The sequence below is a fragment of the Eretmochelys imbricata genome, chromosome 8 (assembly GCF_965152235.1).
Source record: "Eretmochelys imbricata isolate rEreImb1 chromosome 8, rEreImb1.hap1, whole genome shotgun sequence".
NCBI classification, from domain to species: Eukaryota; Metazoa; Chordata; order Testudines; family Cheloniidae; genus Eretmochelys; species Eretmochelys imbricata.
In genome coordinates, this window is record NC_135579.1 from 3549499 (window position 1) to 3576209 (window position 26711).

The following is a 26711-nucleotide window of genomic DNA, read 5'->3' on the forward strand; positions in this document are numbered from 1 at the left end:
CACCCACATAGCTAAGATTCCTGAAAGGTCTTTCATGTAGCCAGTATTTTGGGTGGTGGGTTCTACTGTGGCAACTCTGTATTCCAGAAAGGAGCTTAATTGCTTTTTTTATATTTATCCTGAATGAAGAGCAGCTGCTATGCCCCCTAGCCACACCAGGGTTTCACCCAAACCGTGGCAGAGCAATAATTTCCACCACACCAGGGTTGACAAAAATATGCCTGCTGTGCTTTTAACCATCTGTGGTTAAGATCTGCAAAGAGCTTAAGGGGTTTAGGCACCCACATACCATTGAAAGTTGAGGGGCTATGGAACTTTGGAGGCTTTGAAAATCCTAGCCTGTAGTATTAAACAGGAAGGCCACACCATACATCCTCTTCTGAGGTCAGTTCTGAGGTTAAGTGAATCTCTGAGAACAAGGCCCAAAAACCAGAGCTCTGTCACCTGGTCAAAAAAAGAGCAAAAAATGTTTGTTTTCATATGTGACTTGGCAAGAGTTTTGAGGAGGGATTTGAATCTGGTGAGGAAGTGCCTTGCTGAACACGTTTTGAGAGGCCCTCCAGGCATGGAGGATGCCATGGAAGAAAGCATGGAGGCAGAAGGAGCGAATGCGGGAGTCATCAAGCAGAAGGCAGCATTGGCACAATGTAGGGGACCGGGAAACTCCTAAAGAGACAAGGTCAGTGGCATAGACTGGGTTGAGGAGTCGTGAATGCAAGGACAGGGAGCTTTGTTCTTCATACCCTGTACAAAGGGGAGCTAGTGGAAGGACTTGAAGAGGAGGGTTACTTCCTACTGGAGAAGAGGAGGTTGCAGTATGTAAAGTTTTAAAAAAGGAGAAATTGCACTACAGCCAGGCTCACTCAGCATTTCTGAAAAGTATACGGTCTGGTCCTCTGTCAGTTCTGGTACATTCCTGGAGTTTCTAATCAGCCTAAATGGCCCATTCCCTGTTGCTTCCCTGGATCATGCTACAGCTGTATATAGGTGAGTGTTTGCTTGCTTTACCACTGTATTTCTTCAGAAGACAAAGTGAGATTCATTTGAGTTTTGGAATGTTACAGAGCAAATGGTATTCATTGTTTCTATTTCTATATACACCCCTACCCATGTATAAGGTTGTAAACATGTATGTGACTCGCATTCATTGTTTCTGTATGCGTATATACAGTATATTCCTTTTCGCATATGAGATTGTAAATATATGTCACCTTTTAGAAGATTGTAAAAATTATTTGAATTAGTGCCAATGCAGAAGAATGTATTAGTTAATTAGTTTAGTAATTATTCAGGCGTACTATCTGGTTCCCCTTTATATGCAAAAGTTGTGTGTAGGGTCTGTTGGTTATTAAGACAGATTTACAAAAAAAAATTACTTCTGTGTTGTTGTTATAGTTATGCAAAGCCAACGTTTCCTGTCTGCCCTGAGCTGAGCTGCCAGCCCCAGGTTGGAGCCATTATTTTTAAATATTAATGGAGAAATGTTTTTATAAAATGAGACAAAGCATGGGATTTTGTAAAGCTCTCTGCCTTGGCTGCACTCTGTTCCAATTAACATCAACGGCAAAACTCCCAATGGAAGGAAGGTGGGAGCAGAGTTATAGCAACACGCAGCACTTTCAGAAATCCCACCCAAAACATTTAATTATCTTCCATGTAAAATCTGGCGCAGAAGTACTACAAGAAATGCATGTTACAAGGAGAATTAGAAAAACTTGAGAGACTGGGTAGGATACTGGCCACAATTTCCAAACCTGGGTGCCTAGAGTTAAGCTCCTAAATCCATATTTAGGCATCTAGGGGAATTTTCAGAAGAGCCAATGGCCTTAGGAGCACAGTGGGCTTTGCTCCTAAATCAAACTCCTAAATAAAACTTTCAGTGGGCCTTGTGCTCCTAAATCACTTAAGTACTTCTGAAATTCTGTCCTAGGTGCCTAAATATGGACTGAGTAGCCTAACCTTAGTCACCCAGGTTTGGAAATATTGTCCATGATGTATAGAACTGTTAAAATGCCAAACAGGAGGAAGTAGCCATTCTAATGCTTACAGTAACTGCAATATTCGTAAACCACTATCTGTCAACCAGGGAAAGATCAGGAAATTGGTAGAAAACAGTGAGAGACAAAAGTTGATTTTATCCCTTCACCAATTCCCATTGAGATTCAGCGGGCAAGATAACATAGCACCAGGGTACATGATGCTTTCTGTGGAGCCAAAACCACATCGGGATTTGCTGCAGCCACAGGGAATCCAAAATATTCCTAACCTATTACCATGCCCCTTATGGACCTAATGAGGAGGCCCCTGAGGACCCTTTACCCACCACTCCTTCAACCTGAAAGAAAGTCAGTTTTTAGGCCTTCATTTGTGGTTGCTTCAATAATATCTTCATATGGAAACATACTTAGGGGTCAAAATGACCGTTAGTCTCGTCTCACCCATCTTAACTTAGCTCAGCATTGTTAAATCTTGGAACTGCCAGGTTTCGACACAACAGAGCGAGAAGTCAAACACTATATTTATCCTTTTATCAACTCGGCCCCTGGAGAACCTGTTACTCATGCTATTATCTAACTTGCTCTAAGCGAATATGAACAATGGAGCTGGTAGGGGAAAAAAAATCAATGTTTTTTCAACAAAAAAGGCAAAGTTTTTTTGCAAAAATGATCCCTTTTTCAACCAGCTCTAATGTACAACCCACACTAGAAGCATATGCATCTTTGCGTCCCCTTTAGTAGCTAGTCTACATAATAGGAAAAGAGTCTTTTATAGTTACCCCTTAGTGGAGTTACTCCCTTATATCAAGTAGCAGAGATGTATGCTTTTAGCACTGGAGGCCACAGGTTCAAACACTGCTGATGACCCAAAAGAGACATTGATAAATATGGTGTGAGTAGCCAATTATGAGCTCAGTTGTGTTTTGACCTTTATATGACTTTAATTGCCCTTCTCTGTTTAATCAACAATTGCACTGAGTAGCACTTACTGGGTAGACACACTGACCTCAGTGGGACTGCTCATATGAGCAGTTGCGACTTAATGTGAGTATTGGGCCAAGAATCAGGCCCCAATGGAGGTATTAAAGTGTTTAGATATAGCTAGGGCCCTACCAAATTCATGGTCCATTTTGGTCAATTTCACAGTCATAGAATTTTAAAAATAATAAATGTAATGATTTCAGCTGTTTAAGTCTGAAATTTGACAGTGTTGTAATTGTAGGGGTCCTGACCCAAAAAGGAGTTGCGGGGGGGGGGGGGGGTCACAAGGTTTTTGTAGCGGGGGGGTTGCCTACAGCCACCGCTTTCTGGCCACCCAGCTCTGAAGTCAGTGCAGAAGTAAGGGTGGCAATACTTGACCTCCTACAATAACCTTTGGTTTCAGAGTAACAGCCGTGTTAGTCTGTATTCGCAAAAAGAAAAGGAGTACTTGTGGCACCTTAGAGACTAACCAATTTATTTGAGCATGAGCTTTCGTGAGCTACAGCTCACTTCATCAGATACATACCGTGGAAACTGCAGCAGACTTTATATATACACAGAGAATATGAAACAATACTTCCTCCCACCCCACTGTCCTGCTGGTAATAGCTTATCTAAAATAATCGTCAGGTTAGGCCATTTCCAGCACAAATCCAGGTTTTCTCACCCTCCACCCCCCCACACAAATTCACTCTCCTGCTGGTGATAGCCCATCCAAAGTGACAACTCTTTACACAATGTGCATGATAATGAAGTTAGGCCATTTCCTGCACAAATCCAGGTTCTCTCACTCCCTCACCCCCCTCCAAAAACCCACCCCCATACACACACAGACTCACTCTCCTGCTGGTAATAGCTCGTCCAAACTGACCACTCTCCAAGTTTAAATCCAAGTTAAACCAGAACATCTGGGGGGGGGGGGGGAGGAAAAAACAAGAGGAAATAGGCTACCTTGCATAATGACTTAGCCACTCCCAGTCTCTATTTAAGCCTAAATTAATAGTATCCAATTTGCAAATGAATTCCAATTCAGCAGTTTCTCGCTGGAGTCTGGATTTGAAGTTTTTTTGTTTTAAGATAGCGACCTTCATGTCTGTGATTGCGTGACCAGAGAGATTGAAGTGTTCTCCGACTGGTTTATGAATGTTATAATTCTTGACATCTGATTTGTGTCCATTTATTCTTTTACGTAGAGACTGTCCAGTTTGACCAATGTACATGGCAGAGGGGCATTGCTGGCACATGATGGCATAAATCACATTGGTGGATGTGCAGGTGAACGAGCCTCTGATAGTGTTAATAAACAATGGTCACATAAACACCACCCTATACCGGAAACCTACTGACCGCTATTCCTACCTGCATGCCTCCAGCTTTCACCCTGACCACACCACACGATCCATCGTCTACAGCCAAGCTCTGCGATACAACCGCATTTGCTCCAACCCCTCAGACAGAGACAAACACCTACAAGATCTCTGTCAAGCTTTCTTACAACTACAATACCCACCTGCGGAAATAAAGAAACAGATTGATAGAGCCAGAAGAGTTCCCAGAAGTTACCTACTACAGGACAGGCCTAACAAAGAAAATAACAGAACGCCACTAGCCGTCACCTTCAGCCCCCAACTAAAACCCCTCCAACGCATTATTAAGGATCTACAACCTATCCTAAAGGATGACCCAACACTCTCACAAATCTTGGGAGACAGGCCAGTCCTTGCCTACAGACAGCCCCGCAACCTGAAGCAAATACTCACCAACAACCACATACCACACAACAGAACCACTAACCCAGGAACTTATCCTTGCAACAAAGCCCGTTGCCAATTGTGCCCACATATCTATTCAGGGGACACCATCACAGGGCCTAATAACATCAGCCACACTATCAGAGGCTCGTTCACCTGCACATCCACCAATGTGATTTATGCCATCATGTGCCAGCAATGCCCCTCTGCCATGTACATTGGTCAAACTGGACAGTCTCTACGTAAAAGAATAAATGGACACAAATCAGATGTCAAGAATTATAACATTCATAAACCAGTCGGAGAACACTTCAATCTCTCTGGTCACGCAATCACAGACATGAAGGTCGCTATCTTAAAACAAAAAAACTTCAAATCCAGACTCCAGCGAGAAACTGCTGAATTGGAATTCATTTGCAAATTGGATACTATTAATTTAGGCTTAAATAGAGACTGGGAGTGGCTAAGTCATTATGCAAGGTAGCCTATTTCCTCTTGTTTTTTCCTCCCCCCACCCCCAGATGTTCTGGTTTAACTTGGATTTAAACTTGGAGAGTGGTCAGTTTGGACGAGCTATTACCAGCAGGAGAGTGAGTCTGTGTGTGTATGGGGGTGGGTTTTTGGAGGGGGGTGAGGGAGTGAGAGAACCTGGATTTGTGCAGGAAATGGCCTAACTTCATTATCATGCACATTGTGTAAAGAGTTGTCACTTTGGATGGGCTATCACCAGCAGGAGAGTGAATTTGTGTGGGGGGGTGGAGGGTGAGAAAACCTGGATTTGTGCTGGAAATGGCCTAACCTGACGATTACTTTAGATAAGCTATTACCAGCAGGACAGTGGGGTGGGAGGAAGTATTGTTTCATATTCTCTGTATATATATAAAGTCTGCTGCAGTTTCCACGGTATGTATCTGATGAAGTGAGCTGTAGCTCACGAAAGCTCATGCTCAAATAAATTGGTTAGTCTCTAAGGTGCCACAAGTACTCCTTTTCTTTTTACAATAACCTTGTGACCCCTCCCCCCACCCCCACAACTCCTTTTTGGGTCAGGACCCCCAATTTGAGAAACACTGGTCTCCCCCGTGAAATCTGTATAATATAGGGTAAAAGCACACAAGACCAGCTTTCATGGAGGGTGACCAGATTTCACCGTCTGTGATGCGTTTTTCTTGGCTGTGAATTTGGTCGGGCCCTAGATACAGCCAATAGTGTGATTTTGCTTAACTGAACTAAAGGTACAGTTACACTGCCGCTGGGAGGTACTTCCCAGCTCAAGTAGTCTGCTCAAAATAGCTGTGAAGCTGGAGGTAGCATGGACGGTTGCTCGGGCTGCCCTGCTGAATGCATGCTCGGGGGTTCAGGCGGGTTAGCACACAGGCCATTCTGAACTGCCACCCATGCTACTCCCTGCTGCACGGCTCTTTTTAGCTCCGACAGAGTTACATGTGTCTGTTTCCTCAAACTGGGAAGCACCATCCCAGCTGCAGTTTAGATGAGGCCTAAGATTAAGAGATGCTGTAACGAGCCGTTGGAAAGCCCTTAGCTAATTTAAAAGGTGGTTATTGGATTCATATTCTTCCATCTTTGCTAGTCCTCTCAGGAATGTTAGTAACACAGGAAGAAAAGAAGGAAGGGAAACTCCAGGGACCACATTTTTCTAGTGCCAGTGCTCTCTGGAAACAGTGTCTTAGACATTCTGGTGCCTCATTCCATTTTTTTGTAAACTTCAATTTCCGCTGCTCTCCAGGGTAGAGAATGCAAATGAGAGACATTTTCTCATTGAAAGCGTTTGCCGAATGGCGCTCCCCTTGCGTCATGCAGGGTTGGATAACATGAAGGTGGACAGAAGATGTTCACATTCCCAAAGCCGTAGGGTTCCTACTTCCTAGCAGCTTGGAAATGAACAGGCTGCACTCCATCTGGTCTTATTTTATGCACCTCTGAGCTGGGCTACCCTAATATGTATTAATGTTTTCCGCTAACTAGCCCCTTCTCCTGGCTCACCACCTTGGGCTGCCAAGGCTGGTTAAGTGAGTTACTTTGCTGTGAAACCATGGCAAAGAGGGCTGAATTCCCCATTGCAAGGCATTGCATGGCAAAGAGGGCTGAATTCCCCATTGCAAGGCATTGCATTGCATTTTGCTGCAGTACTGCAGCAAGGCAAATAAATTTAGGCTGCCCTAGTAATAAACTAGATCATCATCTTGCAAGGTCTTATGTCTCATAAGGACACTCCTTCGGGTTCCCACGGACATCATTTTGAAGGGCAGAAGCCCTTGCATGTCACTGCCTTCTGTGCTGCTTTGTCTGTATGTCTGAATCAACCATTTGAATTTAGAAACCCAAATTGCCATCTGGGTAAGTGATAACGGAACCAAAATGTCATCCCAATAACGAGTTCTGTGGCAAAATGGTACAGACCAAATGTCACCCAGGGAATTGTGCATGGAAAAAACGATGGGCCTATTTGGAAGAATCTCTAGATTACCTGGGAGTCATGCCAAGAGGAAAGGAAGTTCACTCAGCTGGCTAAGAGGACCTGCTGAGCAGAACCAGGGCTATGGCTGCTGGTAACAGCACCAGCTGCCTCTCTTCCTCTTTGGAATAAGTGAGCTGGAGAGGGCCTAGACCAATAGGGTCATCCTGCCACTAGGGCTGCTGCAATAGCTAGGCACTGGAGCTGAGGTGCAATGTGTTATGGGACCAACTATCAGGAAACCAAGTCATGGGTGGTCTGGTCTAGTGGTTGGAGCAGGGGTCAGCGTCAGAGTCTGAATATCCAAGTCCAGGGTCAAGACAGAGTCAGAGCCAGAAATCAGAGCTGAGGGTGAGAACTGAAGCCAGTTCAAATGCCAGAGCCAGGAATTGAAACTGGGGTCAGAAGGGGATTACATGGAGCCAGGGAAGGCAGGAACAGGGCTGGTTCTGAGGCTGGGACAGGACTGGAACAAGGCCATGTGAAGGGCAGGTCTGGGCTGGAGCAAGGAAAACACAAGGAGACATGCTCCTCCTCATGGCCCTTGTTCAGCATGATGCTAGAAATGACCAGGGACAGAATACAAGGAAGGTAGAAAAAATAATTAAAACTTCAGGGGACATGGGGCAGGTCATACAGCCTGGAATAGACAGGAGGGGGCAAATCCTCCACTGGCTAATGTCCCTTCGAGTCAATGGAGTTAGGCCAGTAGGGAATTTGCCCCAATATGCGAACTCTTCTTTTTTTATTACAGTGCCCTTAGCTAAAAGAACCATCCCTGGCTGAACCATCCCTGTTAGCTCTGATTTCAGAATCACACCCACAGCCATTCAGTGGGGGTGCTGTGTGGCAGGGAGACAAACCCGGGGCTAAATGAGATGGGTTTGTCTGTAGATGCAAAGTAAAGCTGAACACGCTGTTAGCCCGAGCCTGCTCTTGCAATGTAGCTCCAATGGACTTATTCCAGCTTTACAGCGGTCTACTTGAGGAGCATCAGGTTCAGTATGCTTTGTATTCAGGTATTCAGGAAAGGTGCTGGCCCATTTGATAACTGGGGTCGGGGGGTGGAGCCAGCTCTGCAGAATGAAGACCTACCCTTATTTATTCTCAGAACAGGCACGGCATAAGCAATGGCAGGGCAAGCTTCCAGCACTGGCCTGCCAATGTACCTCAACCCTGAGTGGAGAGATTACCTTTAGACACACATGGGTGATTCTTGGCCTCACTGCCGAGACAGGCATTTAGAGCCAATTGTAACATCTTTCTTTTTTTTTTTTTTTTGGTGGGACAGGGATGGGGATGGACTGAGACTGCCAAATTCATTTCACACCAGGTCACCAAATAGATGGCAACCACTTTCAGACCAATTTGGGCTGGGATTGAAATGGTGACAACAAGCTGAAAGTCTTTCCTGCGTAACTTGGGTCCCATTTTCTCAGCTTTGCTGTGGAATCTGCGGTGCTCAAGTGCAAGTGATATCGTCTCCATTTCAATAGACACGCCAATTGTTCAACCCATGGGTTTTAAAAGATTGTTGCTCTGTACTCCCTCCTCAGGCATCTCCTTTGCCAGGATGCCTGGAAAAAAATAATGATGATAATAATAATTAATAATAGTACTCTTCACAGCTCAGGAGAGATGGGAGCATTCCCTATCTTTGTCTCCCTCCCTTCCCTCAGGGTAAGTGAGTATTGACCTCCCATCACCTTGTAACTCCTTCTCCTCCCACACTGGAGCCATTGGCTCAATGTTCCTCACCTTTTAGGGAGCATTCTGGTGGTCATAAGTCTGCTCATCCCACTGCACAGCACAGCTGCAGGATAATGAGAGCAAAGACTAATATACAACAACATGCAGGCCTCTGGTCAAGACTGGGAAGGCTGCCATCTTCTTTGCTAATAGCACTTGCTTATGTCCTTTCCCGGAGTATCTTAGAGGGTTTCTCCGGCAGGGCTCAGACTGGGATGACCCAAGGGGTCACTATTCCACTATTAAAACAAACTAACTAATGGAGGGTGCATGGGGGAAAGGCAAAAGGAGATTCCCTTCTTACTTAAATATTTACCTGACTGTCCTGTTCTTGGGATACAGTACTGCGTGAGATTGAGGAGTAGGGCTGTGTATCCATGGAGTAAAAGGTCTTGACTTTGCTTTTCCCTGCTCTTTCTCCCCAGCACATGGTGTGTCTCTCACAGTAGTGAGAGCAAAGGTGGGGCAGTCCGTCAAACTACCCTGCACCTACAGCGTTAGACAAATGAGTGACATCAGTGTCATGTGCTGGGGCCGGGGAATCTGTCCGTCATCTAAATGCAGCAGTGAAATTGTTCGCACGGATGGGTGGAAGGTGATATCTACAGCGAGTGGCAGATACCAACTAAAAGGTCCTATCCCCAGAGGGGATGTCTCTCTGACTATAAGCAATGTGGACCACAAAGACAGAGGGGCATACTGCTGCCGCATAGAGATTCCTGGATGGTTCAATGATATCAAACAAAACCTGAATTTGCAGGTTTACAGAGGTGAGCAAAATTCTCTTCTCTCTCTGTAGAGAGAAATCCATTCTTCTGCCATTGAGGCTTAGACTATGCACCTTAGAGAAAAGAACAGGAGTACTTGTGGCACTTTAGAGACTAACAAATTTATTTAAAATAAATTTGTTAATTTTAATAAATTTGTTAGTCTCTAAGGTGTCACAAGTATTCCTGTTCTCTTTGCGGATACAGACTAACACGCCTGCTACTCTGAAACCTAAAATATATTACTTCACCCTCCTTGTCTCTCTTTATAGAGAAACAGCGGTGTGCTCGGTGAACTTTCAAGGCCAGTGATCTGTGCTGTGCTCTAAACTATGAGCAGACACGTGTAGACATACAGTAGTGAACAATCCTATTTCATCACCCAAGAGCTGGGTGGGAAACAGTTTCCCATCCCATAAATAGTCTCAAGAACAAAAATATTTTTTTGTCTTAAATCAGGACAAAAAGTCAAAATCTTGAAAATATTCACAAACTGAAAAATTCACAAACCAAAGAACAGTTCTTTTTTTTTCATTTCAAGTCAATCGAAACATTTTGTTATGCTAATTTTGAAATGTTTCTTTTTGACTTTGACCTTTTAAAATCTTTTTCAGTCTAATTAGTCTAAATTTCAAAATGAAGAGTCATTCTGAACTGGAAGATTGGAATTTTTCATTTTGAAAAAAAATCAAAATGTTTCTGTTTGACTCTTTTGAAATGTTTTTTTTTTTTCTCAACACTTTTTGTTTGAGTTAGGAAATTCATCAAACCCAATCCTATTTTGGGAACCATCTTGATTTTCATGAATCAGCATTTTTCAACAAAGAACTATTAAAAAATTCACAGCTGCCTCTAGTCATGGGGAGGGACTAGTGAAGTCCTTTTCAACCTCAGTCTGAAGTGCACTTTCATATTACAGCGCCCTAGGGAGATTCAGTACAAACAGGTGCAATTCCACTGAAGTCAGCGGAGTCACACCTGCTCACATCACATTAAATTTGATCTCATTGCTTTAGCACCAGTTGGTCATTCAGTTAATTTTTTTGTTTTGTTTCCACAGCCTGAGGAAGACACAGTACAACTCGGGATGATGGCTGGTCAAACATTATCTTGCAACTTTTTTTTTTTTTTCTTTGGACAGAAAATTGAGTGTTTTGTTTTTAGCTTAACAAAAATGTTCATAGAATGTGTCTGCTTTCCTTGAAAAAAATTGATTTTTCATCCCAAAAATGAAAATTCCAAATTGAGAAATGTTTGGCTTTAGGGATTTTGGCTCTAAATTTTCAGTTTTTGGATTGTCCATTTTTGGACAAAAAATCAACATTGGCCACGCAAAAAAAAGTGTTCCAACCAGCTCTAATTTGAGACTCATTTCTGACCTAATTAACTGGCCTTTTAAATTACCTGTTCATCAGCCTCTTCTCAGAGTTTTGGCAAATAGATTGTTTAAATTCAGTTATGGTTTGGCTTTGTTTTACTTAAGTTCTATTGAAGATGTTCTGATCCGGCTTCTCTTTATTTCGTTTCAGCACCCGCTACTCCCGCAACAACCACCACAACTGCCCTCCCAACACCCACTACTCTGCCCCTGACAACCACTATTGCACTCCCAACACCCACTACTCCCACAACGACAACCACAGCTGCCCTCCCAACAACCTTTCCTGCCCTGACAACCATTTTTCAGACAGCTTCTGTGTGGACTGAAGATGATGATTTCATTTTTTTCACAACAGAACTTGTTCTCCCTACTGCAGGTATGAAAAGCAGACAGCTCTGAGCACCTCTCTCACTGTGCCATGGCAAGGTTGGCACAAAAAGGGCAGAAAAACCTACCTTAATATGGAGCACTCCTGTTACCCCAGCACATGCTGATGAATTATCTGTTCTTTTACCTATTAACTGAGGGAGGCTTTCAGTCTACTTTGCCACCCATTTTAGGCTGAAAGTTTTTAATGTAACTTTGTTTCATTTTGATGCTATTGAGCCATGTCCTTTCACTAATACTGGTATAAATTTACAATAACTCCATCGGCGTCAGTTCTCTGCTGGAAGGCATTTTAAGAATTAATGTTGCAGGTTTCACTGTGTCCAGAAGTAGTGCTGACTCCTCTGTGTCATATACACTTATCCCTGTTGCAGTCATACATCTCTCTCTGTGCTGTCTCCACTTCCCTGCTCCACAAGACACAGTCCAGTTCCACTTCCCTTCCCTTCTGCTCTTTCTTGTTTTCCTCAAGCACCTTTGTGATGTGAACAGCTATGCCACTTAGATACTTTCTGGAGACTAGATCCTCTTGTTTAGAAGGCCTCAGGCTGGTAGTGAGTGGTGGGACAACAGGGCGAAGAAACAAAGATCCACTCAAGTCTTTATATTAACTTGGGCACCAATTCAGGAAAATACCCCTGTTGAGGAAGGTTGCTTAAATACCTGCTGTGCTTGATGAAGTCAACAGGACTCACGAACATATTTAAAATGAAGCACATACTTCAGGGCTTTCCTGCGTCAGGGCCTTATTATTAATTAGTTAGCAGCACTGATAAACTACTTGCCTTTTCATTCATTTTCTTAACGCTGATGTTGGTCTTGTTTATCTCCAATTTTATCTGTGTTAATGACTTCATTTCCCCAGACTGATGTTTGCACACAGTGCTGCTTGCAACTGTTTCCAATTTTTATCTTGGTTGGTACTCGTGACATGAACATTTTGGGACAGATTTTCACAAATGGCCTCCAATACTGCACCCATAATTTCATGCCCACAGTTAAAGGCGGGCACAATTAATTATGCCCACACCTGAGTGCATTTAGATGCCTACCCACCAGAATTGCCAGTGAAGTAAGTTGTCATAGTTAGGCACCTGAATTGCCGACATAAATAGTGTCTACACATTTTCACCCACATTTAACTAGCAGCTCAAAATTGTAACAGCAATTTGGAACACCATTTTTAAGAAAAGGCTGGTCTTCTTAAGTATCTTATTTTATTTTGTCTCCATGACTACAGAATCACCAACTCCGGTTCTGATCTCCGAGGGGACTGAAAATGTCAATCCTGCTTTCGCTACAGAAGGTGGTGTTCTCAGTCCAGGTATGTGTGATGATCATACCGGTGCAGAAGACATTTGATCACTGGGTTCAGAGCTCTGACAAGTCACCATAACCAGAAGTGTTGGCTGTTCTTGAATGTGAATCAAAGATTTATTATAGTTATTTAATCATCTGGAAACAATCTGTATCACGAGTCCCTGTGGGTGCTGACTCAGATCAAAATGCTTCAGCTGATCAGGAAATCACAGTGTGAGGAGTGAATCCACATCATGGGCGAGAAAGCGTTAAAGGCCAGTTAGGCACATTCACTCCACTGGAGCGGTAATTAGATCATTACTTGTCAGCTAGAGAGCATGGGACTAAAGGATGATCAGCTGATGAACTCAACAAACACCTGGGCCTTATAAATAGGCTGAAGGAGTTCAGTATGGAGGGAGAACCTGGAGGCTGGCTGGTTCCTGTGAAGGGACAAAATGCCAGAGACTGGAGGCCGCAGGAAAACTTGGGCTGGGTGGGACAGTGCTTGATACCTGAGCCAGGGAAGGCAGGGAAACCCCATGGGAAGGTTTCAGAGTAGCAGCCGTGTTAGTCTGTAGCCACAAAAAGAAAAGGAGGACTTGTGGCACCTTAGAGACTAACAAATTTATTTGAGCATAAGCTTTCGTGAGCTACAGCTCACTTCATCGGATGCATTCAGTGGAAAATACAGTGGGGAGATTTATATACATAGACAAGATGAAACAATGGGTATTACCATACACGCTGTAATGACAGTGATCAGGTAAGGTGAGCTATTACCAGCAGGAAAGCACGGGGGAAAAAAACCTTTTGTAGGGATAATCAAGGTGGGCCATTTCAAGCAGTTGACAAGAATGTCTGAGGAACAGCCTGGGGGGGGGGGGATAGTTTTACTTTGTGTAATGACCCATCCACTCCCAGTCTTTATTCAAGCATAAGTTAATTGTATCCAGTTTGTAAATTAATTCAGCAGTCTCTCGTTGGAGTCTGTTTTTGAAGTTTTTTTGTTGAAGAATTGCCACTTTTAGGTCTGTAATCGAGTGACCAAAGAGATTGAAGTGTTCTCCGACTGGTTTTTGAATATTATAATTCTTGATGTCTGATTTGTGTCCATTTATTCTTTTACATAGAGACTGTCCAGTTTGACCAATGTACATGGCAGAGGGGCATTGCTGGCACATGATGGCATATGTCACATTGGTAGATGTGCAGGTGAACGAGCCTCTGATAGTGTGGTTGATGTGATTAATCCCTATGATGGTGTCCCCTGAATAGATATGTGGACACAGTTGGCAACAGGCTTTGTTGCAAGGATAGGTTCCTGGGTTAGTGGTTCTGTGGTGTGTGGTTGCTGGTGAGTATTTGCTTCAGGTTGGGGGACAGAATATTATATCAGAAGTACAAGGAAACTTGTGTTCCACAATGGGGGATTTAATATACATAAAAACACAGCTTCATTTTTTATACAACAAATTTAATTATATTAAGCACAGTAATTAAATTCTAAATAACAAACTTTTTCCCTCACATCCATCTAAATCTTCCTTATAAATCGAAACACTGGTGACCTCTTGTTCACCAGATTGATTGGCTTGAGTCTGGAATGGTAGTCAGTTAATGTATGGGAAGGGTTAGGTTGATTCTCTTGGACTTTGGACTACACTTGCACATTTTGTTACTCTGGAAGTGGTTTGAACTGGCCGCTTCTCAGCCAGTGGGCTGAGTGACACATAAGGACAGGTGTCCTGCAGGGGGTGGTGGAGATGCAAACCTCTGCAACACTGCACTTTGACATAAGGGGGACTCTTGAGGTGATGATGCACCATTACACACAGTTTCTAGTATCCCAATGGAAACTGGAGGACAGTAGATCACTACCGTAGGGTCTCTAATGCATGTCAATCTCCATCTGGCTGTAACATTTCCCCACTTCACTAACTGGAACAGGCCTTGTTTGTTCCTGAGTCCTGTCCTTGTCCAAGGTACTGCTTTCTGAGATTTGATCTGACATCAATTCAAATGTGGCAGCCACCCTCTTGGCCAGAGACTGAACCAGGGACCTCCAGAACTAAAGGCATGACCTGTGTGTTGTCTCTCCCCCCCCCCCCGCCGCAATGTCAATAGCCCACTTGGGAAAATGTCAGCAAATAGGGGCTTAAAAAAGAGGAAATCCAAACTTCAAGAGTGACAATGCATCAGGAAGTCATTGCTCTGACCGTGGGAAAGTCATTGCTGTGGTCTTCAGCTAGCGCCATGCTGTCTCTCAAGGGCCCCAAGAACAACAGATTTGAGAAATTCTCTTGGTTCAGTTACTTCTTGTAGGCACATTTGCTTTCCTGTTTTTTCAGACACAGCTGATTTGTGAAGAGAACATGGGCTTTCTAAAAACGCTGTCTCACCTTTTGAAGGAAACATTTGTTCCAGCCTTGTAGCTCCCTCCTTGGTTAAGACACAAGTGAACAGGAGTGTGCTGGCCCTTGTGGATATTCATTCAAGCCTCATAGCCCGTTAGCCCCCATTGGCAGGCTTTGTTCGGGAAAGGCTAAAAACTCGAGCAGCAAATCAGGACTGAGTAGAGCTGTGTGGGAGAAGCTTGTCCACAAAGTCGGCCCACACAGTTCTCAGCATTAAACTGAGCTTTTAGCCCCTCATTCTTTCAGCATCTGAAGTGGAGGCAAAGCACCAGAGGTGTGTACTGCTCAGCCTTTGGTGGTAGGACCCTCAAGGTTCAGAGGTAGCAGGGCGAGGGGATGAGGTGTTTGAATTGCACTCGGATCTGAATTTTGAGGCCAGACTGAAATCCACGTCTGGCTCCATATTCAGCTCTCCGTTTCGCACTTTGGGCCCAGGCCTACGTATCATACCATCCACTTTCCTTCCTTGTGCTCCATCAGCTGGGCATCGCTCTGCAGGGACGTTACTGGAGTAAAAACATCATATTTAAGCTGACCGATGAAGCATTTATTAGGTTACTTTGAGGAGCCACTGAATGATATCTTCTCACATGCTGTAGCCTAAAGTGATTTGATCCAGTGCAAAGAACATATGAAAATGCTTACTCTGTAAGTGGTAACCCATGTTCTAAATGGTCTGCAAAGTGCTCTGATGGAGTAGAAAAACATAGTAAACCATTGCAGCTTAAACTCTTTGATCGGATCATTCAGCATATGTCTACACTGCAATAAAACCCTGTGGTGCCAAGTTTCAGAGCCCGGGTCAGTCTACATGGCTATTTTTAGCCCCTCAGCCTGAGTCCTGTGAGCCCAAGTCAGTTGACCTCAGCTCTGAGACTCAGTGTTGTGGATCTCTTCATGCAGTGTAGACGTACCCTCTTTGTGTTTCCTTATGCATTCCATGGCTGAGAAAGGCAGCAACAGGACTGATGAAATCACGTGTTGCAGTCCTTCTTCTTCTGAGCTTCTGCATTCCAAAGCAGTGTTTACTCGAGGAACTGCTTTTAGCTTGTCTTCTTACGCTTTGTTTCAGTGACGGGAGTTGCCACTGTCCAAACATCTACTGTGAGGTCTGGTGATAGTCACACATCCATAGACAGTCCATTTCCTACAGGTAGAGAGAATGTCACCATTTGCAAATATACCATGTTTACATGCTAGCAGTGCCTTCCAGGGAATGAGCCAAATTATCCTGTAAGGTGGCTAGATTTGATCTGGGTGTGGTCTGCTCTAGGGGGAATCAGTGGCTGGAAAAAATACATTGTGAAAACGTGACCTGACAGGATTTGGACCTCTTTGTTACAGTGGCTCTGACTTCAGTATGCTATACATGCATACTGATCAAATGTAGCACAGCTTATTTCAGCAAAATAACAGGACAGGCCTACTGTATTGTGAAAACTCTGAAATCTGGGGTGAACCCCAGGAGTCCTGAGACTCTGTTAGAAGTTTCTGTTTATTTTAATTCCAGGGACAGTTCCCCCAGTTACGGTCCAGACAGCCCCTGAGGCAAGTGAAGTGAATGCTATTTCTTATGCTACATTTCCCTTGACATCTGCGGGAGACTCGCCGAAAGAGGGACTCGGTGAAGGTCTGGAGAGTATAATTAATTTTTATATTTGCTGTAGCCTCGTCGGGGTGTGTGGGTTTGCAGAGGACAGTGGAGTTGTCAGTGAAGATTAATTAAGTGGGGTGGACAGGCAGTTTTGGAAGAAAGCTGAGAAGTTCCCTTTTTTATATTATCCTGCATGAACAATAGAGAACAGGGACATAAGGAGAGGATCCTGCTCCCAGGTGTACATGCGGGTAACTCCACTGAAAGCTGTCTGATTGAGAGCAGAATATGACCCACGGAATTCAAATCTTTCTACTGCCCTTAATAAAGCAGTGTACTTTTCCTCCTCATAAGGGCAGGCTGTGGTTGGGGCAGGAAATCCAATATATATGCATGCGCTGTACCATCTGCTGGTTAAATAGTTCATCTCGGCACTCCACAGCCTAATCTGCGGAGCACAGCACGGTTCTGCAGGTGGCTGCCGAGCAATTCAGAGGCATATTTATTATGTCTGTCATTGTTGCAGTTTTAAATTCACAAGTCATTCATTTAGGGCAAAGGTCTGATGGCACTGAAGTCAGTGGCAACACCCCCCCTCCTCCCCACCGCTGACTCCAGGGAAACATCGTTTGTCCCTGAGTGTGTTGCTACATCCTATAGAAAGGAGAAGTGGGATAGATGAGGTGGTCACACATTTTTGTTGCTTCTGTAGGCTGTGCATTGCCCACACACCAGGGGCCCCTTGCATCCTCCCCCATGCCCACCTCCACAAGTTACCTGCGTGCCACACTCCCATCCCTCTCTATTCCAGGGACTCTCTGCACCCCCTGCCACTCATGCCAAGGGCTATATGTACTCTCCATTTTCCCCTCCCATGCCAGGGGCTCCGTGTGCCCGCACTCTCCTCTTTGCTCGGCCGGTACAGTATTTCATACCATGAGGCTGTTCCTAAATGCAAAACTCAACTCATGCTTAACTACGGAGTCTTAATTAGTACCTGCCCAATATTTAGAGGCTCAACCTGAGAGCTAATTTGGATCTCTCTCTTTTAGTGACCACTCATTGTGCCTGCTCTTTGAATTGTCTTGTTGGTGTTATGAGACTGGAATATCTGACTTTAGTTCTGGGTTTTGGTGGCACTTGTTTTTAAAAAAAAAATCTGTTTTGTTTCAGAGACAACATTTTTTCCACCTGCTAGTCACGCTTATCAAGGATTGAATAAAAGTGCATCTATTTCTTATATATCCCCCAAAAAGATTGCTCTGCGGGTAGGGAGAACGTTATTGAAATTAAATACAATGATCCAAGCCGTTCTCATGACTACTACTGGCATTTGTCACGTAGCAGGACGGCTGGAATTGAGACCGGCATGGGGTAGTATGTCTCCTGATGGTTCTCATTTACTTTAGCAGGTCCTTGAATAATTGGTCCTTTGCTGAAGGCAAGACTCTAACATGTTTTGTTTGAGCAGCCTCTTTAGTATAGCTAAGGAGGAATTTATGCCAGAAATCAGATGATTATTGCTTTTTGATCAGGATGGGAATCAAGCACAGATGGACTGACCCAGCCCAGGAGGAAATGCAGTGAATGTGCTATTGTGTTGAGTACTTTATTTTACAAAAGGGCTGCCCTGCTGATGTTCTAGCTGGAACTCTAAATGGAACAGTGTGGTATCAAGACCAACAACAGAGCCTGAACCAGCAAACAACACACCACTGTTTAAATGAGTCACACTCTCACACACCCATGCAAAGGAATTATGACTGACTTCTCCCAAGAACAGAGTGAAGTGGATGTAAGTGACAAAATACTGAACAGCAGTTGAATGATATCGAATAAAAAAAAGAGGCCAATTTTTGCTGCTGACTGTAATTCCATTTATCATGCCATTGCATTAGATCCTTTGTGAACAAATGTGTTCAACACAATACATTGATTAAAAGCACACTGCACTTTAAGCATGGTATAAGTTAAGGCTAGTACATTGCTAGTGAAATCTTGGCGTGAAAGTGAGGATTGGAACTGACCTCTCTCTAAACAAAAATTTCAAATTCTGTGGGCTAAGTGCTCAAACCTAGGCAGCTGACCTACATCCACAAGTACAGTATCCCTAACTGAGCACTAACATTCCCACATAAGCAGACGAACTCTACATTTGCATGTGTAATTTATGAGGCCAGTTTGGCAAACTGCTCCCTACTATTTTAATGACCAACATCGCACATCACTTTGTTCATTGTTGCATATTCCTGCAAAAGCAGCATCTGGAGGAATGTGCTTCTGGAATTAATGAACTCCAAGGTGGTGGAATGCAGTAGCCTGAAGTTGGATCGAAAGAATGCTAGACCCAGGCCCCAACTGATAAAACCTTCTGTGTTAAGAGGTGCCCAGGTTGGAAGCTGTGGAGTTGTAAGTCAAGTCAGAATTGGGCTCCTTTTTATCAGCTACTTTCCACAGCTCCACTCACATGTCTTCTTAAAAATTTTATTTTTGTTTCTTTCAAGATAAATAAAAAGAGAAACAGCTCCAGGGGGAGCAAAGAGGACAGAATATTATATCAGAAGTACAAGGAAACCTGTGTTCCACAATGGGGGATTTAATATACATAAAAACACAGCTTCATTTTTTATACAACAAATTTAATTATATTTAGCACAGTGATTAAATTCTAAATAACAAACTTTCCCTCACATCCATCTAAATCTTCATTATAAATCGAAATACTGATGACATCTTGTTCACCAGATTGATTGGCTTGAGTCTGGAATGGTAGTCAGTTAATTTACCATTTAGTGAAGTCAAACGCCCAGACACTTACCACAGAGGTGGTCTTAGGAAGTCTGTTTCTATGTACGGGTGAATGTGCATGTGACTCATTCAGACACCAGAATGTTTTTGCCAGTATAGGTTATGTGGTTAGTTTTTATATCACACATTTGCCTTCAGAGCATGATCTGTAATGTCACTGCAGCAGTCTGTTTGAATGTTAACGTGCCCAACCCAGTAACGCATTGAGTTCAGTGGGCTGCTCTTTAATCACAAGGGGCCCAATCCTGTGAGGCATTTAAGTATCTCCTGTGAGGAGCTTACAAGTCTAAGACGTCAGCATCTTGCAGAACTCGGTCCATTATAAACTAAGGTCAGTCCATTGCTAGCACTATATCACCATGGCATGATTTAAAGTTCACTGTGAACATGGTTTAAATAAGAAATGAGCAAACAAAGCTTTTCAGAGCATTGCACTTTGTGATGCATCAGAAATTCATTGTGTGGGGACCACAGCTTCCTTATTTTACAAGTTAAAGAAAATACATAAGAACAACCGTATTGGGTCAGACGAATGTTTCATCTAACCCAGTATCCTGTTTTCTGACAGTGGCCAATGCCAGATGCTTCCAGGGGAGTAAATAGAACAGGGCAATTATCAAGTGATCTATCCCCAGTTGTCCAGTCCCAGCTCCTGGCAGTCGGAGGTTTAGGGACACCCAGAGCATGAGGTTGTGCCCCTGACCATGTTGGCTAATAGCCATTGGTGAAACTTATCTAATTTTTTTCCACCCAATTATAGGTTTGGTCCTCACAACGTCCCCTGGCAATGAGTTTCACAGGTTGATTGTGTGTTGTGTAAAGAAGTACTTCCTTTTTGTTTGTTTTAAACCTGTTGCCTATTAACTTCATTAGGTGACCCCTGGTTCTTGTGTTATGTGCAGGGGTAAATAACACTTTCACTTTCTCCACACCAGTCATGATTTTATAGACCTCTTTCGTATTCCCCCTCATTTATCTCTTTTCTAAGCTGAACAGTCCCAGTCTTTAATCTCTCCTCATATGAAAGCTATTCCATGCCCTTAATAATTTTTATTGTCCTTTTCTGTACCTTTTCCATTTCTAGTATATCTTTTTTGAGATGGGGTGACCAGAACTGCACACCATATTCAAGGTGTGGGGGTACCATGGATATATATAGATCAGTGGTTCCCAAACTTGTTCTGCCGCTTGTTTGGGGAAAGCCCCTGGCGGGCCGGGCCGGTTTGTTTACCTGCCGCATCCGCAGGTTTGGCCGATCGCGGCTCCCAGTGGCCACGGTTCACTGCTCCAGGCCAATGGGAGCTGCTGGAAGCGGCGGCCAGTACGTTCCTCGGCCCGCGCTGCTTCCAGCAGCTCCCATTGGCCTGGAGCAGCGAACCGCAGCCCCTGAGAGCCGCAATTGGCTGAACCTGCGGACGCAGCAGGTAAACAAACCGGCCCAGCCCGCCAGGGGCTTTCCCTGCACAAGCAGGGGAACAAGTTTGGGAACCACTGCCTTAGCTACAAATGAGATTCATCCTACAATTTAAAGCTTCTTTTTTATTTGGGGCCAGATTCTGACAATTTTACTCACACTGAGTAGGACCTTTCTTCACAAATTTGACTTCACATAGTTCGGTTCTGTTCGACAAGGGATCAGACTTTGGGCCATACTCATTTTATTCTCTGCTTTTTCTGTTGTCAGAGGCTTCAACAGATTCAAAACTTCAGTCAGAGGAAAGTGTAGATAATCCAAACAAGGTAAAAACTATTCTAAGTCTGAGAAGCAGAGCTTGGCAAAAATTTTCATGCAAACAGTTTTTCCATCAAAAAAAATGCAAATTTGGGTTGACTGAAACCATTTGTGAATTTAGGTCACATTTGATGAAGCATTTGAGCTGGAAAAAAAAAAAGTTTAAAATCTTTTTTTTGGAAATGTCAAAACCATTTTGCCTTTAGTTTCAGAAAGACATATCGTGTTGGAATGTAAAAAAATGGAAAGTTTTAAAAACTCTGGAAAACAAAACAAAACCTTCCAACATTTATTTTGAGTTGAACAAAATTATTTTTGTTATTTTTCAGCTCAACCACAAAACTAAAAAAACTGCTATTAGCCCAGCCCTGCTCAGAAATGTCTGATTAGCTAACAGCCTGCCTGACCTGTCAGTCATTTATATAGCATTTTATGCTAAGGTTACACTGTCTGCAAAGTAGCATGGTAGGTGGTTTTAAAATTTTTACAGGGGAACGTAGGAATTCCCAGACTGGCTCAGACCTATCGTCCATCTCATCCAGTTTGCTGTCTTTGACAGTGGCCAGCACTGAATGGTTCCAAGAAAGGTGCAAGAAACATTGGCTGATGTGTTGTGCCATTTTTCATGTCACCTACTTTTTGTCCTCTACTGTTCCATACAGCAGTATGCTAGTTTGTCCTCATAGATCAGTTGTGTGTGGATGACCTGTACCAGCTGAAATGAAAGAGGGGAAAGGGCTAGAGTGTCTTAGTTGGATGTGTCATGCTGAGTCTGACCAAGTGCAACGTATGGATTTTTATAAGATCAGATGACAATGGCTGTGTGCGAGGCAAGGAAAAGTTTCTCTGCCTCCCTGATCTCACACCCCAGAACTGATCCAGATGTGCTGGGCACGGTGATTCTGTGCTGCCTCCTCTCAGTTCCAGAATTAAGTTTTTCTTACTGTATAAAATATTCATGAACTTTGCAGATAAAATTTCTCAGATTCAAACCATGCTGTCTGCTGCTGTGGAAACAGGGCAGTGTTTGAAAGGGACAAACACTAAGTCACCCATCTTTGAGGTTCAGCCAGCGGTGTTCACTGATGGCTTTGTGGTGCAACCTGTGAATCAGACTTTTTCGCTTCTTGGCTAGTGAAGTCTAAAAATCTATAGTTGGTTGAGGGAATATCTTTTATGGGACCGACTTCTGTTGGTGAGAGAAACAAGCTTTCGAGCTACACAGAGCTCTTCTTCAGATCTGTACCTTTCCCAGACTTGAAGAAGAGCTCTGTGTAGCTCGAAAGCTTGTGTCTCTCACCAACAGAAGTTGGTTCCATAAAAGATATTACCTCACCCACCTTGTCTCGCTAATATCCTGGTACACAAATGGCTACAACAACACTGCATATTGTTGGTTGGGAGAGACAACCATTTCATAATGGGGGCCAGGATCTGGCTCAGATAAAACTGGGGCCTAGATCCAACCACCCCTGATTTGGGTTTTGCTTAACCAAAACCCACCCAAGGAGATTTTGCAAAAGTAACCTGTGGTTTTGCCAAATCTCCAACTTATGCAAAACAAAAATAAGCTTGGAATTATCACAATACACAATCCAACTATCTTTCAAAACATATCACAAAGTTGCATGTAGAATTCCTGATTTTTCTTCGTATTCATGAGGAAGGCTCAGAAAATCCATCCTGAAATTTACTCTGCAAACTCCTGCTGATTGCAGATACAGTATTTCAGTGTACTCATCGGTCAGACCAACCAGATTTTAATTAAACTTAGCAGAGAAAAAGCATAGTTTAAAAGTCATTTCTGCTTTCTTCCCCCCATTAGCACCTAAAGAATGAAATTCCAACCATAATCATCTCTGTGGTAGTGACAGTCATTCTTCTCTTCACATTGGTGCTGGTAGTGTTATTGACATGTAAGTACTGGATGGTAGGTGTCCATCTTAATGCTCTGCATTGGCTGCCTGTCCGATGTGGATCCCTTTTGCATCTTTCTGTCCTCCAAATATTGAATTGCTGACACAAAGGCAGATGTGAACTATGCATTAAATCTTGCTGTTCATTGCCTGAGTGCTTTTGATTCTTGCTGACTGCATATATGTGAAAACAGTTCATTTTTATTTAGTGAAGACTGGGCCAAAAGTGGGGCCTGGTCATAACCAACCCACTATGGAGAAGGAATTTGATTCTAACCTCATGCTAGTTTTACACGGATGTAACACCCCAAGGTATTTTGGAGCTGTATAGCAAAAGGCAGATGCTGAGCTGCAAATCCAGACACGGGGAAACTGATGCTTAAAAGCTTATGCTTAATACATAAGTAACAGCACTGTTTTACAGGCAAGGGAAAAGAAAGGTTTGGGGTACAATGTCTTGCTTGGTGGGTATTAGTTACATTTTGTCAAATGAGGAACAAACTATAGAATTTGTTCTTGGAAGCAGTTTAATATATAGATATGTACAATGGGCAAATTCTGCTCTCAGTTACAGTAGTGTAAATCTGGAGTGACTCAGCTAAAGCAGAGTTTGGTGGCTATACTGAGCCTTAGAGATGAACACATTTATTTGGGCATAAGCTTTCATGGGCTAAAACCCACTCCATGAAAGCTATGCCCAAATAAATTTGTTAGTCTCTAAGGTGCCACAAGGACTCCTCGTTGTTTTTGCTGATACAGACTAACATGGCTACCACTCTGAAACCTATACAGAGCCTGTTTCTCCCAGTGGTGTTAATGGAGTAACACCTGCGTATGGAAAAGCAATGTGAGAAGAGAATCAGGCTCACAGTACCTATCGCTTATCAAAAGGATGATCTCTCATGCAAATGCATAGGGGAATTAACCTTATCACGGTGTTACCTTGATTCCAGGAGTGAGGAGAATACTGATGAACTGGCAGCTAGTAAGACCAGCACTGGTAAAGTTTTTCTTTACAAGTGCAGTGAACCTATTTCACTCCAGAACATTACTGGTTACACATAGCCATGTGAGTTCACTTGTTCACTTGTTTAAAATGTTTTAAAACATTTCAGTGTTCTTTATTCCCCTGAGGATCGTGTCACCCTGTTCGTTTGGTGGAGGTTTGTTTTCCTCACAGGCAGGACTGGAAGAGTTTAGGAGGAATTCACTGCTGGCTGTGATGTGGAGGAAGCAACCTCTAAGGAGCCAAAGCCCGTTCATTACACATGCATGTAACTGGCTTGATTCTGATCTCACTGACAGGTTTAGCACTTGTGAAAATACACTGAGTTTACTGGAGTTACTCCTGACACAGGCCGGTATAACTGTGAGTAATGTCTACACAGCAAAAAACCCAGCAGCACCGAGTCTCAGAGCTTGAGGTAAACTGACTTGGACAGGAGGCTTGTGCTGTGGGACTAAAAATAGCAGTGTAGATGTTCTGGATCCAGGCTCCAAGACCCTCACCCTCTCTGGGTTTCAGAATGTGGGTCTAGCCCAAGCCTGAATGTCTACGCTGCTATTTTTAGCCCTGCAGTGCAAGCCTGGCGACCCTGAATCAGTTGACGCAGCTCTGAGACTCACCGCCATGGGTCTTTATTTGCTGTGTAGACGCACCAGGGCACTGGTCCCTGCTCAGCTGCTACAACAACATTGTCTCTGTGTCCGAGTGCATTAGAATTTCATTAGAATTATGGGTTTGTTTTTCCTTGTCAGATTCTAATTAGCACTGCTTTGTTTCTAGATAAACGCTTGGGGAAGTATCAACTGCATACCATAAAAAGGTAATCTGTTTTGTCATTTCCTACGAAAGGGTCCAAGCTTGATCCTACTGAAGGCAATATGGGATTTGCCATTGATTGCAATGGGAGCAGGACAGATTGCACATGCTGCGTTAGGACACTGACCTCCAGACCACTTTACTCCAGACAATCAAGCATTGCTGCTTAGAAATTGCACATAATGGAGTAACAAATAGACAACCAGAACACTGAAGAACTGCTAATGGTGATGCTTGATGTCATGTAGTGACTTCAGTTCAGCGAACTAAATAACCCACTTCAGGATTTGATCAAACACCTGGAGGAAATGGCACATAAGGACCCAATCACCTGCCACATGGGTGTAAATTAGGAATAATCCCTTTGGTGTTACACTGGAAGAGAGAAGAATCTGGTGTGCACAACTGGCCTGGTTCTCCTCTGACTTACACAGCTTTTACACTAATATAACTTCAGCTAATTCAATGGGGTGAGTTATGATTTACACCAGAGCAAGTGAAGGCAGAATCTGGCCCATTATCATGCCCAACCAGGAAAACAGTTTATTCTGCTGGCTCACGACAACATAAGAGTTTCATGTACAGTCCACAGTGAAGAGGTGTTCATGCCAAACAGGCAAAAGAGGATACTATGCATGATGAAGGTCTCAAGAGAGGAGTGAGGCAATTCTAATTCCTTCTTCATAAGAGGGGTTGTGTTGAAACGTTTTGTTGCTTAGTCAAAATAGAAGATGGTCTGTAAACAATTTGACCAGTGGCTCATCAAGTGCAGATGTTTACCAGTAGTCAATAGCTGAATTTTCAGTGGAAAATGGCCCCCAGCCATCTGCCTTGTCTTGCACATAACCAATTCTACTGTGCTGTACAAGGGAGAAGGGGAAATTCTTTTCCGATCCCCTATGGAGATCAGTTGACACCTACAAGCATGAGACTTGAAGCCCTCTCTTAACCTGCATATTAATGTAAATGGTCCAGCTGGTGAAAATTGGCATTACTCCATTAACGACAATGCAGAGATGCCAGTTTACATTAACTGAAGATCTGGCCCCAAACTTCAGTAGGAATTGCCCAGGCAAAGATTAAGTTAAGATTTCAGGATTTGGCCCACCATGATGGGCCCATGTATCTGTTTGCTACCCCATTAATAATCTGCACTTCTTGTTACAGCTCAGATTTATCTGCAGAGCCTGAAAAAATTCTCAGTGGAGTAGAAGAAGAGAATACCCTTTTGACTCTGCAGCAGATACCCGACGGCCATTCAATATCACAGGGAACATGTCACGATCCTGTGGAATCCAGTATCTAAAAGAGGCTCTTTCATGGTAGGCTGGAAAATAAGGATTAATTCCTTGCTAACCCTGGAAATAATGGATTCAAACCAAAACCCAGATCCAAATATCTGAACTGTGGGGAGTTTAAAAACTAGAAGCAGATTTTACTCTAAGGTTTTTAGGCACCTAACTTCCAGGGGATCCCCTGAGGATCTGGGCCTTTTCCTCTTGAGCCATCTTTAAAACTGCTGGATAAAGTAGCCTCTATTAGAAGATTTTTTACCCATTGCTTGAATCTCAAAATTCTTAGTCTCTTAAGCCCCAATCCTGGAACTCCTTGCTTATGAGTAACTTCAAAGCACC

General features: G+C 43.4%; 1 protein-coding gene across 1 annotated transcript; it reads left to right on the forward strand.

Annotated features, from left to right (window-relative positions):
- The first annotated feature begins 938 nt into the window (after positions 1 to 938).
- LOC144268616 (uncharacterized) lies at positions 939 to 26383 on the forward strand. Its single transcript, XM_077823651.1, has 9 exons — positions 939 to 987; positions 9380 to 9724; positions 11251 to 11478; positions 12730 to 12813; positions 16716 to 16835; positions 21292 to 21347; positions 23165 to 23255; positions 25042 to 25081; positions 26245 to 26383. Exons 1-9 carry the CDS (start codon positions 939 to 941, stop codon positions 26381 to 26383), a joined length of 1152 nt encoding a protein of 383 aa, XP_077679777.1.
- The last annotated feature ends 328 nt before the right edge of the window (positions 26384 to 26711 follow it).

Bases quoted from the DNA above. Each gene is read 5' to 3' on its own strand.
- LOC144268616 (XM_077823651.1), top strand. From the start codon at position 939: ATGGCCCATTCCCTGTTGCTTCCCTGGATCATGCTACAGCTGTATATA. The intron at 21,348-23,164 runs GTAAAAACTATT...TCCCCCCATTAG, and splicing joins GTGTAGATAATCCAAACAAG to CACCTAAAGAATGAAATTCC. The intron at 25,082-26,244 runs GTAATCTGTTTT...TTCTTGTTACAG, and splicing joins CAACTGCATACCATAAAAAG to CTCAGATTTATCTGCAGAGC.